The sequence below is a fragment of the Bos taurus genome, unplaced genomic scaffold (assembly GCF_002263795.3).
Source record: "Bos taurus isolate L1 Dominette 01449 registration number 42190680 breed Hereford unplaced genomic scaffold, ARS-UCD2.0 Leftover_ScbfJmS_1241, whole genome shotgun sequence".
Classification (NCBI taxonomy): Eukaryota; Metazoa; Chordata; class Mammalia; order Artiodactyla; family Bovidae; genus Bos; species Bos taurus.
In genome coordinates this window covers 2,393-19,605 of record NW_020190346.1, presented here as the reverse complement: position 1 = coordinate 19,605, position 17,213 = coordinate 2,393, and the positions used below count along the sequence as shown (strand labels likewise).

At 43.1% G+C, this 17,213-nt stretch overlaps 1 protein-coding gene across 1 annotated transcript; it reads left to right on the top strand.

Moving 5' to 3' along the window:
- The first annotated feature begins 10,496 nt into the window (after positions 1-10,496).
- Positions 10,497-16,951, top strand: LOC132344734 (nuclear RNA export factor 3-like). The gene is made up of 19 exons (XM_059884375.1): positions 10,497-10,738; positions 10,959-11,112; positions 11,736-11,819; positions 11,926-12,030; positions 12,154-12,234; positions 12,531-12,650; positions 12,767-12,874; positions 13,022-13,128; positions 13,689-13,728; positions 14,092-14,160; position 14,203; positions 14,243-14,297; positions 14,398-14,505; positions 14,625-14,683; positions 14,788-14,903; positions 15,000-15,042; positions 15,572-15,644; positions 16,189-16,423; positions 16,794-16,951. The coding sequence occupies exons 1-19, from the start codon at positions 10,563-10,565 to the stop codon at positions 16,893-16,895; spliced, it is 1,836 nt and encodes a 611-aa protein (XP_059740358.1). The 5' UTR covers positions 10,497-10,562; the 3' UTR covers positions 16,896-16,951.
- Positions 16,952-17,213: the final 262 nt, after the last annotated feature.

Below are 17,213 nucleotides of genomic sequence, written 5' to 3'. Positions count from 1 at the left end.
ATGGGTGTCAGAGTTGGATCATAAAGAAAGCTGAGCACAGAAGAATTGATGCTTTCAAATTGTGGTGCTGGAGAGAATCTTGAGAGTCTCTTGAACAGAAAGGAGATCCAACCAGTCCATCCTAAAGGAAATCAACCCTGCATATTCATTGGAAGGGCTCATGCTGAAGCTGAAGCTCCAATACTTTGGCCACCTGATGGGAAGAGCAGACTCATTGGAAAAGACCCTGATGCTGGGAATGACTGAGGGCAGGAGGAGTAGGGGGCGACAGAGGATGAGATGGTTGGATGGCACCACTGACTCAATGGATGTGAGTTTGAGCAAACTCCAGGAGACAGTGAAGAACAGGGAATTTTGGCATGCTGCAATCCATGAGGTCGCAGAGTCATACATGACTTGGCAATTGCACAACAATATGTATAAATACAAATCCCCAGTCCTTTTCCTAAAAAAGTGACTCAGCATCAGAATGGGGACACCTCTTAGCCAAGAGACTTTGGTAATAGGTTGGACTCAGAAGTCATTTATGAATCTACTGTATGACCATCCCAATTTAGCAGCTTCAGGGAAATCACATATGTATAGGAGAAAGGAATTTATCTCTACACAAACCTCACATTCAGCAGTTGGGAACAAACTCCTATTCCTAGGACTTTAACGAAGGTCTTGAGTTGAAAGTAGTTTCAGAACACACATTGCTCTGTTCCTCCCAAATAAACTCTCTTGAAATGAAGGCAAGATCATGTGTTTAACCACCCAGTTAGCCAAGCAGTGAACACCACAGAGAAGGAAAAGGTGGAAGGTCTCCATCAGTGACAAACTTTATTTTCTTGGGCTGGAAAATCACTGCAGACATTGGCTGCAGCCATGAAATTAAAATACACTTGCTCCTTGCAGGAAAAGCTATGACAAACCTACAGAGCATATGAAAAAGCAGAGATATTACTTAGCCAATAAAGGTCTGTCTAGTCAAAGCTATGGTTTTCTCAGTAGACATGAATGGATGTGAAAATTGGACTGTAAAGAAGACTGAGCATGAAGAATTGATGCTTTTGAGCTGTGGTGTTGGAGAAGACTCTTGAGAGTCCTTGGACTACAAGGAGATCAAACAAGTCAATGCTAACGGAAATCAACCTTGCATATTCATTGGAAGGACTGATGCTGAAGCTGAAGCTCCAATACTTTGGCCACCCAATGGGAAAAGTGGACTCATTGGAAAAGACCCTGATGCTGGGAAAGACTGAATGCAGGAGGAAAAGGGGATGACAAAGAACGAGATGTTTTGATGACATCACCGACTCAATGGACATGAGTTTGAGCAAACTCCAGGAGATGGTGAAAGACAAAGAAATCTGGCATGCTGCAGTCCATGGGGTCACAAAGCATTGGACACGACTGAGCAATTTACATTTTTTTATTTTTCTGATTTAAAATGAATATATTTCTTTTCAAAACTAATGAAATGCAAAAATGTGTATATGTCAGAGAAAATATTTGTATATATTTTTAATCTTTTTCATCACAAGAAGAATATTCTTGATAATTTAGCTTATGTTCCCCAAATATATTTCTCTGTGTACAATATTATATAAATATTTTTTACATGGACATATCTTCTCTTCCAATTTTTGCTCACAGTGTGTATATATACTGTTTTTCATATATATAGATGTATGTTTATGTATATATGCATATGGTAATATATGTGCACTCATATGTACTTGCATATAGACTTGTTTTTGTAATCTTGTTTTGTTTAATCTTTATATGTTTGTGATTCATGGTTCTCATCCAAATTTTTTTCGTAACTCTGAATGACCCACTTTTACTAATAAGATTTATTTATATTATATAATATAAAACATCCGGTCTAAAATATATTGTAAATAATATATGCCAATAGTTCAATTTCCTTTATATGTGACTTTGTCATTTGGAAGAGTTTCAGCCTTTTTTCCTAACTTCTCTTCAATAGCTCTAATAAAGTTTGTAACAGAGTTCAAAGCTTTTCTTGTGTCACATATCTAGTTTTGGTTGTCCTGGTGTCAATGATACGCTGATAGGGTACCCAAACAACCCTCTCCCCCACGTCTTGGTCTTGAAGATGATGGAGATGAAATCCACTCCCTCGATACAAGGCCCCAGGGACTGAAGTGTCCTGAGGGATTTGTGCGGGGCTCAGGTAGAAGCAGAGGAAATTAACTTCTACGGAGGGAAGGAAATGATCATTTATAGAATTATTTTAGGCCAGAAGCACTTTACATGGCATCTCCTATAAGCAAACACGTATTCAAATATTATATGATCTAAAGCTCTTTTCCATTTTACTCTGAGGCCTTCAAGGTTTGAATCTAGAATTCCCAGTGGACCTGTATTTGATGCAACTCTAGGTATTACTTATTTTTTCAGTCATAGCTGTGCTATATTTAAATTTAGAAAATCCATGAAAATTACAGCAATTTCTTTGCTGGCACAGGAGAAAATAATTTAAAAATTGAAAAGATGGAAGACAACATTTCAAAGGATATTGCAGATTTTGTGCTTACATGAAAGAACAAATAGGATTTCTGTTAATCAGCAGAGAAAAGGACAAAAGATGACTGCAAATAATTCAACTCAGCTAAAAAGCAAGTGCTCTTTAATCAAGATCTGGAAAGATACCAAACCATTAATTGAGGAAATGAAAATCTGAAGATATCATAATAAACAAAACAATGAATTTGCATACAAATATTTATATAAATGAAAATTTTATTTTAATTTATTTTTTGTACCTTCAATTCAGTTCAGTTCAGTCACTCAGTCATGTCTGACTCCTTGCAATGCCATGAAGTGCAGCACGCCAGGCCTCCCTGTCCATTACCAACTCCCAGAGCCCACCCAAACCCATGTCCATCGAGTCGGTGATGCCATCCAACTATCTCATTCTCTGTTGTCCCCTTCTCCTCCTGCCCTCGATCTTTCCCAGCATCAGGGTCTTTTCAAATGAGTCAGCTCTTCGCATCAGGTGGCCAATATATTGGAGCTTCAGCCTCAACATCAGTCCTCCCAATGAACACCCAGGACTGATCTTCTTTAGGATGAACTGGTTGGATCTCCTTGCAGTCCAAGGGACTCTCAAGAGTCTTCTCCAACACCACAGTTCAAAAGCATCAATTCTTCAGCGTTCAGCTTTCTTTATAGTCCAAATGTCACATCCATACAGGACCACTGGAAAAACCATAGCCTTGACTAGACAGACCTTTGTTGACAAAGTAATATCTCTGCTTTTTAATATGCTGTCTAGGTTGGTCATAACTTTCCTTCCAAGGAGTAAGCGTCTTTTAATTTCATGGCTGCAATCACCATCTGCAGTGATTTTGGAGCCCAGAAAAATAAAGTCAGCCACTGTTTCCCCACGTCCAAGGAGTGGTGGCTGTGCAGGCGCAGGAAAGCTGAGAGGAGCTACTCCACGTTCAAGGCCAGGAGGGGCAGTGGTGAGGAGATAACCCTCATCCAAGGTAAGAGAAACCCAAGTAAGATGGTAGGTGTTGCGAGAGGCATCAGAGGGCAGACACACTGAAACCATAATCACAGCAAGCTAGTCAATATAATCACATGGACCACAGCCTTGTCTAATGCAATGAAACTAAGCCATGCCCGTGGGGCAACCCAAGATGGGCAGGTCATGGTGGAGAGATCTGACAGAATGTGGTCCACTGGAGAAGGGAATGGCAAACCACTTCAGTATTCTTGCCTTGAGAACCCCATGAACAGTATGAAAAGGCAAAATGATAGGATACTGAAAGAGGAACTCCCCAGATCGGTAAGTGCCCAATATGCTACTGGAGATCAGTGGAGAAATAACTCCAGAAAGAATGAAGGGATGGAGCCAAAGCAAAAAGAATACCCAGCTGTGGATGTGACTGGTGATAGAAGCAAGGTCCGATGCTGTAAAGAGCCATATTGCATAGGAACCTGGAATGCTAGGTCCATGAATCAAGGCAAATTGGAAGTGGTCAAACAAGAGGTGGCAAAAGTGAACTTTGACATTCTAGGAATCAGCGAACTAAAATGGACTGGAAAGGGTGAATTTAACTCAGATGACCATTATATCTACCACTGCAGGCAGGAATCCCTTAGAAGAAATGGAGTAGCCATCATGGTCAACAAAAGAGTTCAAAATGCAGTACTTGGATGCAATCTCAAAAACAACAGAATGATCTCTGTTCTTTTCCAAGGTAAACCATTCAATATCACAGTAATCCAAGTCTATGCCCCAACCAGTAATGCTGAAGAAGCTGAATTTGAACGGTTCTATGAAGACCTACAAGACCTTTTAGAACTAACACCCAAAAAAGATGTCCTTTTCATTATAGGGGACTGGAATGCAAAAGTAGGAAGTCAAGAAACACCTGGAGTAACAGGCAAATTTGGCCTCGGAATACGGAATGAAGCAGGGCAAAGGCTGATAGAGTTCTGCCAAGAGAACGCACTGGGCATAGCAAACACCCTCTTCCAACAATACCAGAGAAGACTCTACACATGGACATCACCAGATGGTCAACACCAAAATCAGATAGACTATATTCTTTGCAGCCAAATATATGTATAGGAGAAGCTCTATACAGTCAACAAAAACAAGACCAGGAGCTGACTGTGGCTCAGATCATGAACTCCTTATTGCCAAATTCAGACTTAAAGAAAGTAGGGAAAACCACTAGACCATTCAGGTATGACCTAAATCAAATCCCTTATGATTATACAGTGGAAGTGAGAAATAGATTTAAGGGCCTAGATCTGATAGATAGAGTGCCTGATGAACTGAGGCTCGTGACATTGTACAGGAGACAGGGATCAAGACCATCCCCATGGAAAAGAAATGCAAAAAAGCAAAATGGCTGTCTGGGGAGGCCTTACAAATAGCTGTGAAAAGGAGAGAAGCGAAAAGCAAAGGAGAAAAGGAAAGATATAAGCATCTGAATGCAGAGTTCCAAAGAATAGCAAGAAGAGATAAGAAAGCCTTCCTCAGTGATCAATGCAAAGAAATAGAGGAAAACAACAGAATGGGAAAGACTAGAGATATCTTCCAGAAAATTAGAGATACCAAGGGAACATTTCATGCAAAGATGTGCACAATAAAGGACAGAAATGGTATAGACCTAACAGAAGCAGACGATATTAAGAAGAGGTGGCAAGAATACACAGAAGAACTGTACAAAAAAGATATTCACGACCAAGATAATCACGATGATGTGATCACTAAAACGCATGTCTATTGAGTCGGTGATGCCATCCAACCATCTCATCCTCTATCGTCCCCTTCTCCTCCTGCCCTCAAGCTTTCCCAGCATCAGGGTCTTTTCAAATGAGTCAGCTCTTCGCATCAGGTGGCCAATGTATTGGAGTTTCAGCCTCAACATCAGTCCTTCCAATGAACACCCGGGACAGATCTCCTTTAGGATGGACTGGGCGGATCTCCTTGCAGTCCAAGGGACTCTCAAGAGTCTTCTCCAACACCACAGTTCAAAAGCATCAATTCTTCAGCGTTCAGCTTTCTTTATAGTCCAACTCTCACATCTATACATTACCACTGAAAAACCACAGCCTTGACTAGATGGACCTTTGTTGACAAAGTAATGTCTCTGCTTTTTAATATGCTCTCTAGGTTGGTCATAACTTTCCTTCCAAGGAGTAAGCGTCTTTTAATTTCATGGCTGCAATCACCATCTGCAGTGATTTTGGAGCCCAGAAAAATAAAGTCAGCCACTGTTTCCCCATCTATTTGGCTTGAAGTGAAGAGACTGGATGCCATGATCTTAGTTTTCTGAATGTTGAGCTTTAAGCCAAATTTTTCACTCTCCTCTTTCACTTTCATCAAGAGGCTCTTTAGTTCTTCTTCACTTTCTGCCATAAGGGTGGTGTCATCTGCATATCTGAGGTTATTGATGTTTCTCCCGGCAATCTTGATTCCAGCTTGTGCTTCCTCCAGCCCAGTGTTTCTTATGATGTATTCTGCATATAAGTTAAATAAGCAGGGTGAAAATATACAGCCTTGACATACTCCTTTTCCTATTCGGAACCAGTCTGTTGTTCCATGTCCAGTTCTAACTGTTGCTTCCTGACCTGCATACAGGTTTCTCAAGAGGAAGGTCGGGTGGTCTGGTATTCCTATCTCTTTGACAATTTTCCACAGTTTGTTATGATCCACACAGTCAAAGGCTTTGGCATAGTCAATAAAGCAGAAATAGATGTTTTTCTGGAACTCTCTTGCTTTTTGGGTGATCCAGTGGATGTTGGCAATTTGATCTCTGGTTCCTCTGCCTTTTCTAAAACCAGCTTGAACATCTGGAAGTTCACAGTTCACGTATTGCTGAACCCTGGCTTGAAGAATTTTAAGCATCACTTTACTAGCGTGTGAGATGAGTGCAATTGTGCAGTAGTTTGAGCATTCTTTGGCATTGCCTTTCTTTGGGATTGGAATGAAAAGTAACTTAGATTACATTAATATGAACTGAATGACTTATCACACCCCCACCCCACCCCACCCCCACCTTGTGAAAGCACATATACACAAAACACACATTACCAGAAGAGAAACACTTCAGGAAAATGTGCACCAATCCTTTTGCATTGGATGTCTTGGGTATCTGTGAGTCATGGTGAAGGGATCATGTAGGTGTAAGGTACAGAATCATGTGAGTTTCTAAGAATATATTTTTAATGTTTCGAATTTTATGACTAGGCTAATTTGTCAAGAGGAACACTGAAAATAATAACTAATTGACAGAAAAGTTCATATATTTATGTGTTAGAAAAATATTCATATGATAATGTTTCATAAAAAGTCAAAATTTTCATCTTTTCACTTGACAGTGTATCTATGTATTCGTATGCATTTCTGCCTTACATTTCCCTCACCTCAGATGTTCACACCCTCTTGTGAGGGTTTCTTCACCTCTCTCGGCCCTAGAATTCTTCTTTCAGGGCATAGAGATCTGGGAAGGGAAAATATTGGAAAATTCCAGAAGATATTACAATTTCCAGAAAGTTCTGGTTCATGAACTGGAGCCCAGGCTTCTCCCTCCTTCTCTCTTTAGAAACCCATCTGATTTGAAGCTTTCAGAGCTACAGTTCCGGCTCTAAGGGAGGGTGGGATGGTTCAGACAGTAAACCTAGTGGTGGAGAGGTGCAGATGAATCTTTTCTTGCTTGCTTGCCAGTCCTCTGCTCACCTCCTACTGTGAGGTCCTGTTCTTAGCAGGCCTGGGACTGGTATCTTTCTGTGGCCCAAGGGTTGGGGACGACTGCATTAGGGGATATTTGCCTACATTGATTATATATTTTTAAAGAAAAGGATATGGTTTAGCTTTTTTTCCCCTACTGTCATTACAGTGACCCATCAAACTCTGTTTGGTATTTTCTTTATACTTTCAAGGTTTTTTTGTTTGTTTGTTGTTACTGTTGTTTTCATATGATCCTCTGGAATGTGTTAGATTTAATTTTAGCCATTTGATTATTTTTAGAATGCTCAGGTACTTTGCATAAACTTCAGAGAACCCCCTATATTGCACCAAGTATTTAGTAAAGCTATGCTTCAAGAAGTCATCTTACATTCCATAGAGCTCAATTCTGGCCTGTTTCTCCCAGTAGCATCTGAATGACCCTAGACAAGTATAGCACCTCAGTAAGCCTCAGCAACCTTGGAAAGTTGATGATTTTGGTATCAGACTCCCCTTGTGAGGAATACAGGGAAGAACAGATGCAATGTAGCAAGGACAGAGCATTTCCTACTGCTGGCCCTCCCAGTTCTCTGGGTCTACAGAATGAAGGAACACAATGTAATGTAGCTGATGCAGAATCTGGCATAGAGAGTTCTCTGTGTTTGTAGCTACAAGTATCAAGATCCCCTAAACCAAAAAAAAAAAAAAAAAAGATCCCCTAAGCCTCCTGATTCTAGCTGGCCTCCTCTGAAGGGGTGGTACTGTTGGAAAGAGTTCCCTGATGTTAGGCTAGTAGCAAACTCAGAGGGCAGTAATTACAGGAAGTTAAGTCTCCTCTGACTCCCAGGGCTCTCCTCCTTTATGCCCTTGGGGAAGAGACTTCCTGTAAGGACTCCATCTTTCATGACCCTGAGAGTTTGGAGCCTGCTGTCTCCTTGCTTGCCAGCGTTCCTTGATATTCTCCAAACCTCCGGCTCCAGACCCACACAGTCCCTTCTAGAGCAGCCTGTGAGGACAATGGTGACAGATCTCTGCTTTCAGGCCATCCCATGGGTGAGTTGGTCTGCATGAGACCTTCTCTTCAGATCCTCACAAAGCAGGAGGATTTCTGGGTTCCCTACCCCATTCCAACCCACAGGGCCCCAACCAGCTGACCCTCCTATAGCGAAAGCAGGGAGAGGGCCAAGGCTGATTAATTTCCACTCTGAGGAAATGGGTCACATGGGCTCGGACACCCATCTTCATTCCACATGGAAAATATCCCAACATATGGGTATTTTTCCCCTGTTTAAGGAAAAAGCCTGAGTCATGTAGCTTAGGGCTTGGAGGGGGGGGGGGATGGTAACCTAGGTGAGGGGTGGGGTTCGTAGAAACTACCATTCTTTGGATTAATAATAGAGGTGGAAGAGTAAGAAAATCCACCATTACTACTTCTATTAGAAGAATAGAATCTTCTAATAGAATCTTCTATTAACTAGCCAGGGTAAATTGTATTAGTCCATAGACACTTCTTGAAGCTTGCTTTATTTTCCAGCATATGATTGATTCTGCAACGTTCCATCAGAGTTCCTATGTATGTGGGTGGGTCTATATCAATTAAATTAATTTGTTAATATATTTGTCATATTTAAAAATCTTAACTCTCTAGCTTAATTTTGTTTTTTTCCCTTAATTTGCCACTTCATCCATCACTAGATGAGCTGTGTTAAAGTTTCCCACTGTGACTTTTGTTTTGTCCATTCTCTATTTCTGTCAGTACTAGTTTTCAATATTTTGGCTTTGATTTAAGGCATGCATTTAGAATTTTGTGTTAATATCTTCTTACAGCATTGCCTCTGTTAGCATAAGAAAATTTCTCTCTTTCTCTTGTAATGTTTTCTTTTTCTTAAAGTCTACATTTTCTTTTGGTATAATATGGTTATACCAGCTTTCTGTAGGTTCATGTGGAGAAGGTATACATTTTGCCATTTTTTATTTTCAAATTTTCTAGATGATTAAATTTTGCATGTGTCTTTTTTCAAGAGTATTTGATGGAAGGTTTCTTCTCTCATCTGATAACAGCCTTTTGTTTGATTGTTGTTTTGCCTTTTTTTTTTTTTAGTAATATTTAGTTTGAATCTTTTAATGTAAAAAAAGATGTAATTTGGTTTACATATGTTGTATTAATGTATATATACATATGCATATTCCTCTTCTAAATTCCTTTGAAATGATTAATATTTTATCACTATGAAAATTGTTACCGCATGTGGCTAGATTGTTAAACATTCTTTTGCCATTCTTGTAGTAGTTACCCTTCAGATTACAACGGATATTTTTGCCATTTCATAGTCTAATATTAGCTAATTAGTTCTCTAAAACTGCTGGGAGAAGTATGGGACCTTGAGACCCTTTGATTCTGTATACTCCCTCCAAACATATTGTCACACGTTTTCATTCTCCCTACATTTAAATTCCCAGAAGAAATTAGTATCATTGTGTTATATAGTCAGTACTCATTTAAAGTTGCTCACACATTCACAAATGGCATTAGGCTTTCTTTCCTGTATCTATGTGACTCCACCTGGGAAGTTATTTCTTCTGCCTGAAGAACAACATATAAATTTTCTTTTAGTTTGAATCTTTTGACCACAAATTTTCTGAGTTTTTGTTGCATGATGATGACATGAACGTAGTTTCTTTTAAAAATATTTTTCCTTAAAAAATACTTTTAATCCGATTAATATTATTATCTTCTGTTGATATCTTGCTACTTCTGGAAACTTTTCAACCAAATTCTCATCAGCTACCATTTCTCCACTCTCTTCCTCTCCTCCTCTCTGGCACTCACATTAACTGTGTGTTAGGTATACTCCTTGCATCACCTGTAATTCTCTACACCTCTCTTTTGATATTCTCCATATTATATCTCTCCAGACTCCATTCTGGATCTTTTCATCAGACTTATCATTCATTTCTCTAATTCTTCCTTCAGGGCGGCAGATCACCTCTGACCTTTGAATCATCACACCACGGTAGATTTAAGGGTATGTTTTAATGTCCTCCCAGAGCAGAGCAGAGCACTGAGACTTGGGGATGAAATGCCACTTGTCCCAGGTCACTTAGCCTGAACCAAGTAGAGCGAAGTCTAACATTACAGACTACACTCTAGATCCAGACCCTTTCCTCAATGCCTGTTTTCTTCTTGGCTGTGACTGCTCCCTACCTCTCATTTCCTGAAAAGTGGAGCCAGAGTGAAGTCGTCCAGATTTTTTTTTTTTTTTTAGCATGAGATGCATTGCTGTTTATCATAAAGTCAGTGATAATTTTTCTTTAGCCATGATGTTTACTGAGGACTTCTTCTGGTACTGGGACCACTGATATGTTGTTGTCAATTTTAGAGCAGACCGATAAAGTGAACCCTTTACAAAGAAGAGCACCAAGCTGGGGTGTTTACCAAAGGCAATACATCTATTGGTCTGAACAGGTCATTTCCCAGCAGCAACAAGATAGAGATTCAGAAGAAAGTGATGCTTGTATGGACAGCCAAGCAAGATAGTAAGTGACTGGTCACCAAGGCTGACATGTACCAACCAGTGAACGACAAAACCTTGTAGTTAAACCTGCCATTTTTCTATCCAACCTGGAAGACTGAGGAATGACGGGATGAGATTAATGCTTGAGCAATCATCATTGTAGCTCTGATATCATGTGGGAAAATGTAGAGAAGACTTTCCAAGCCTATATGGACCACTTTCTTCTCTCCACTTCCCCACAGTGCTTCCTGTGAACTTCCATCCCATCATCAGAGAAGTAGTTTTCAGAAACAAGACCAAATGCATATTTATATGGAGACAAAACAAAAGCCTCCAGAAAAAAGAATGGGGAGAAACAGACAGGATGAGACCTTGGGGAGCTGGTTCAAGATCATAGTGAGTATCTTGGCTAAATGGACCTAATATGTAGAAGATGATAGACAGAGTCATGTCAGATTTGTGTAGAGATGCTGGGAACTTTTCTGGGGCAGTGGTGTTGGTAATCAGTCTTGTTCTTACTAGGAGCTATCTTCCTAGATCATCTAAGGGTGAGTTCAGAGAAGCAATAGAAAGGAAACTGATTGCCTGCAAGGAGGAGTATGGGAGAGGTTGACTAAAAGCAAAGGAGGAAACCTACCACCAGGGAGGTGGAGCACTTCATACCAGATCACGTGTTTGGCTCAAGCTGAGTGTGGGAAGAGGTTGAGTCTCTGGGGTCCGTGTCAGAGTGACAGGCCAAGTCTACCTCCTATGGATCTCTTGGAAATTTATAAAAGGAAGTACATGTGAAACATATTAAGTCGACTGTTCAGGAAGAGTGTTTGAATGAAAAGAAAGTTATATAGAAAATCCATGTCTGGTAAAAAAAAAAAAAAAGTTAAGATAATAGATACTGTCCTATCTTTAAAAATAATTTAAAGCCTAAAGAAAAGGTCCTAAATCAAGACACAGTTGGGTCTTATGTTAACCGTAGATTTCTTTGTATCCATTCTCTTTCCCATTTGTTTTTTTGCTCCTAGATTCCCTTTGGTATAAAATATGATGAGAAGTGGCTGCTGAATTTTATTCAGAAGCAAAGCAGTGTCCCCTTCACTGCATTCGAAGTAAGACAGGACATGGAGATGATGAGACGAAATGGGGTAGATTGCAGGCCCAGAAGGGAAATGGCACTGGTCTCATGTTCTGCTTCTCCTGTCACTCTCCCTACAGTTTCACTATGAGAAAATGCAGGCCCAGTTCTTTGTAGAGAATGCTGACATTGCCTGTGCATTGAAGAATGTCAATGGCAAGATTTTCAATGAGGTTAATGAAAAGGTGTGCGTCAAGGGCGTGATCAGGCCTGACTAGGGACAAGAGGGCAGGGGAGGGGCATGGTCTTGCTTGATCCCATGCACAGATTTCCTGGAGCTTACCCAGCCCCTCTTGTGTTCTCTACAGATATTTATCTTGGTTGAACCCTGTGAGTCACCCCAGTCTGTGCAGAAGGCGCTGACGTCTGAAAAGGTGGAGCAGATAAAGGTAATGCAGACTCAGCATAAACTGTGCAGTCACAGCCAGACCCACTGCTCCCCCCCACTCACCCTCAGACTCAGAACCACTGAACCCCATCCCTAACCCTGCAGCTGACCATGAACAAACCATAGGATGCCTGCCAGCAATCTCTTGACATCCAGAGACTCTGCTTTGGCCCTGGAATGGCTACAGCAGTAACTGTAGGGCAGGTGAGGGTAGAGGGTTTGTCTGGGTAGAGCCCTCAGAGATGGTATCATGGGGAGGGGTTGGTGCTGGAGGTGTTCCAGCTGGGACCTTCTCAGTCTCTGTATCCCTCATCCTGGCTTCCTGGAGATTTGATGACCTGTGATATTGGAATGACACAAAACTGTAGAAATGGCATGGCTGCTTCCATACACATCCATCCAGGAATCAGGCCCTTGGTGAGGACCAAGGCCCAATGTTGGGACCAATGGTGAGGGAGGGAGAGATTAGGTAGAACAGGCAAATATGTCTCAGGTATTCCCTTTGGGGTCCTCACTCTCTTTCCTCATCATAGTTTTCGTCCTTGGACCTGAGCAACAATAAACCCTACCTGCTGAATGGCCTGTCCACCATTATGGGGAATGCTTCCAACACCCAGAACTTGAACATCTCCAACACTGAGGTGAGGTGGGGCACCCAGATCCTCCCTTGAAAGGAAGGTAGGAGGGCTCATGGGGTGGTAACAGATAAGGGGAAGTGGATTTGTAGGGAAAGGAAGGGTGTGGATGCAGACATATCTGTTAGATGTGGGTTTTACCCATAATTCCAGGTGAAGGCTGAAGGGCAGATGGACAAGGGTCAGCAGCTGGAACCAGAAGGGATGTGTGCAGACAAAAATGCCGTATGCACCAACTTCCCTGATAAGTCAACCAACATAAGGTCACCCTCTGCCTTGTCTCTACACCCCTATATCTCTCTCATCTCTCCCCTCCTCCCTCCACTCTCCCTCTCCCTACCTCTTGAGCCCCACCTTGGTCACCTCCCTGACATAACACCTGGTCATCCCTGAGGTTTGTCCTTACTTGACAGAGTGCCGGACAACCTGTGATGTAGGAAAGCACTGGGCTCTCCCCCCATTCCCTCTTCTCTCCATAGCCTTCAGTGAGCCCCTGAGGAAGGAAGGAAGGGAGGGGAGGCAGGCCTGGCAGACTGAATTTGAGGTGTTGGTCCTTGTGGCACTGAGGAAGGGAATCAGGACAGTCTGGCTGGGAGCTACCCAGGGGAAAGGAGATGGAAGAGGGACTGGTAGGAAGGAGTGGAGGGAACAGTTTCCCTCTAGGTCAGTCTATGGAGTGGTGACCAGGGCCCTGGAATGCTAGGATACTGAGTTCTGGGAGGGGGGCGCACACAGGGCTGTGATTGCTGTAAGTGACTTGCTCCAATGAGGAGGGTCATCTCCACAGTTTCACTGACTTTTCTCTTTTGTCTTGATTTTGGCAAACCATCCTGGAATTGTTCCCTAGGTTACTAAGCTTGGTAAGGGCATTCCTTGATCACAGATTCCACTAAATAGCATCGACAGTGCCCTCAAACTACTCTGAAACATGTTAGGAACTGTCCACATTCCATTTCTGAACTTGACCCTTAAATGTCCTGTGGGAGGGAGGTGTACCGTTCTTGGTGAGACTCTGAAAAAGATCTGGATCTTCTTCAGCCATGTACTCCACAGGCTTTGGGAAACCATGAAGATAATTGAAAATCTAGTCCTGCCACTGGCATTTCCAGGACACTTTCTCCTCTGATTTCAGACCCCCCCCCCCCTCATCCTGGGCCCATCCTTTTAGCTGATCATCCAGTACCACATCCTGGACTGCACTGCTGACTTCTTCCCTCCTCCAGGATGGCCAGGAGACACTTTCAGGTTATAAGTGTGCTATTGAAGCTCCCAAGTTCTTATCAATGTGCAAGGTGAGCACATTGGATCCAGCAGGGTCCTAGGTGGTACATGAGGGTGTGTCAGCCCTTGTCCTGAGGACTGTTTTAATTCCAGGGAAGTTCTTTGAATCTGATCAGGTGAACAGTCAAATCCTGCAATTCCTGCAGCAGTAAGTATCCCTGGGAATCTGAACAAGGGGAGGGCCAGAACAAGGGAAGCCACCCAAACTCCAGACCAGAGAGACAGACTTTACTCACTGCTTCCCTCAGATATTACTTGATTCATGACTATGGAAATCGCCAGGGACTGCTGGATTTTTATCATGAGGAGGCCTGCTTCTTCCTGACCATTCCATTCCACCCCAAGGACTCAGGCTTGTGAGTATCACAGCCTAGACTCCTCCCCCAGGCCATGTGGTTCCCCAGCAGATGCAGGCCAGCTCCTGCTGGTACCTATGCTGGCCGACCACCACTCAAGTTTCCTCTGTGTCTCCTAGAAGCAGTGTGCACCTGTACTTCAAGGACAACAGGAATACAGAGAAGCTCAAGGACCCCAGTGAGTGTGTGGTGGAAAAGCTGAATGGGAAGGGCAGTAAGGGGGTCAATCACAGGGTCCATGGTGTGGCTGCCCTGACTTTCCCTTCTTCCCCTCGCCCACAGAACTGCGTGTCCAGATGCTGAAACACACAAAACATGACATTGTGCGTGCCCTCTGTGCATTACCCAAAACTCAGCATGACTTCAGCTCCTTTGAGGTGGACATGTGTTTCCACACGGTGAGCACCTGCTTCTCGCTTGGTGGTGAGGGGCAGAAAGGCGCAGGTGGGAAAGAGGATGAGGGGTGACTGAGTACCTGGTCTCTTCCTTATCAGGAAACGATGTTCTGCTTCTCTGTCAGTGGGGTGTTCAAGGAAGGTGAGTGTGTGTAGCCCGCTCCCCCCAGATGCCACACTGCTCTCTCGCCTGGTCAGGCTCCCTCCCACCAGAACTCTTCCTTCCAGATTCCCTCCCCTGCCCTCCCCTCCCCAGCCCTCAGTCTTCCCACAGACAACCCAGGTCTGAACTGCGTCCATGTCTGCCCTGCCCACCCTGGGCACTAGGGACACAGGCTGTGGAGTTTGGTGGCTCCCATACCAGATCCTTACACTGAGAACCTGGGCTACTACTTAACCTCACAGTTTCCTCATAATATCCATCTCTTCAGCACCTGAGAAAAATGCATCCCATGAACTTGTGAAGTGGTTGTCATGGGGACATGTCACTGGGAGCAGACATCTCCTACAGTTGCCCTCCCCATTCCTGACATGCAACTCCCCATGTGAACAGCTATCCCCTCAGCATGAGTGTCAAGTCAGACCCTGACTGGGGAATGACGTGGGAGCCTGTAAACACGTGGGGTTCTTAGGGGGTACTCTTGCTTATTGTTTGTTGTTTGTTGTTGAAGTGGAAGGCATTTCTCAGGGCTGTGTCTGTGCCTTCACCCGGACCTTCACCACTACTCCCACCAGCTCTTCCAGGTGAGAGCCATGTTGTGGGTGGGATGGCCCATCCAGCCTGGGCTCAGGGCCCTGGGCATGTGGATGCAGATCTTAGGCTGACTCAGTATTGTGGAAAGCCAGCAGGGAGATCCAAGGACCAGTCTAGCCTAGTGGTTAGGAAGAGCATGGGCTCTGGAATCAGCACATGGGTTCTCTCCTTGACCCAGTGCTCACTCTCTGTGTGACCTTGGTCAAGTCACATGATCTGTCTGTGACTCTGTCTTCTTCTGAAAAAGGGGGATCAGACTGTACACTCCTGTACTGTAATGTACTGAGTTACTGTTCAGGGTAAATGTGAAGTTGTCCCTGGGTTGGGGAACAGACTGTCCATTGAGTGAAGCTGGTAGACAATCTCTCTGAAGGTGAGCTCTGGGCGAGGCGCAGCGGAACCAGTTAAGGAGCCTGGGGACAGACACAGGAGGGTATGGAAGGGATCTAGTTGCTGAGTGTTAGTGTGGAGCAGTCAGGATTGGGGTGCAGGTGGTCCATCCATAAATTGTCCACATGTGCATTTTTCCTCCAGTCTTTGTATAGTGAATGAAGAGCTGTTTGTAAGGGAAGCCAGTCCCAGTGAAGCTCAGCGTCTGCATTCTCCATCCCAGTGCCTACACTGTCGACCACGTTCATGTTCCGCCTCTCCCCTGAGTAGCAGGAAATGGTGTGGGCTTTCTCCTCCCAGTGTGGAATCACCTCCAATAGTCTCAGAAGTGACTGCTGCGTTTGCATGGAGTTGGGAGGGAGCTGGGAGGAGTGGACGAGTAAGTAATGGGAACTTGAATGTAAATTGTTTTCCTTGTTTATTTCAGTTATTTCTACCCTGAACATTTCATTCTTAGTACATAGTAAGCTACTAGTTGTTTTGAGCAGGCTTGTATCACTTTTGTGAGTTTGGTGAATCCTGCGCCTGTCTGTACAGACAGTTGGGTTTTCAGGCACTTTTATCTTGATACACTGGGCCTGAGGTTCATTCCACTCTGTATGTCACAGTAGATGTCCAGTGGGGAGCAGGGAAAATCATTGTTCCACAACATACCACCCAAAGATACCCCTTTAATGTTTTCATCTTCATTATGTCTTCCTTGAAGTTTGCTTATGTAGGTATAGGCATATTTGTGCATATATATATAGAAAATGAGATCTCATCGTGAGAGAGAGAAAAGGAAACCAGAGACAGAAACGAAGAGAAAGAGAGGCATGTGGCTGGATGGGGAAGTGAAGTCCAAGGATTGATTACTTAATCTTCAATGCCTTGAAACTTGAGTAAGATTAAAAGTTAATGTGAAGGAGCCATCCCATCTCATTTTTTACCCTAAAATTTTCCCATGTACTCATTTTCTTTCTTAACCTCTTATTTCTACTGCAGAGTAAAGAGATATTTCAAATGGGATAGTGTAAATTTTAAGCCCAATATATATTGAGTTATTAGTGAATGAAAGAAATACCATTGTATTTCAGTAAAATGGTAGTACTTTTAGTGTTTTGTCCCACATGGAGGCAGCAGATATTGGAAATTCTGGTGTGACATGGCTGGATGTTGCATGATCTGAT

Coding starts and splice junctions, on each gene's coding strand:
- LOC132344734 (XM_059884375.1), top strand. CDS start 10,563: ATGTTGTTGTCAATTTTAGAGCAGACCGATAAAGTGAACCCTTTACAA. Junction 11,820..11,925: donor TCCCCTTCACTGCATTCGAA/GTAAGACAGGAC, acceptor CTCTCCCTACAG/TTTCACTATGAGAAAATGCA. Junction 12,235..12,530: donor AAAAGGTGGAGCAGATAAAG/GTAATGCAGACT, acceptor GGACCTTCTCAG/TCTCTGTATCCCTCATCCTG.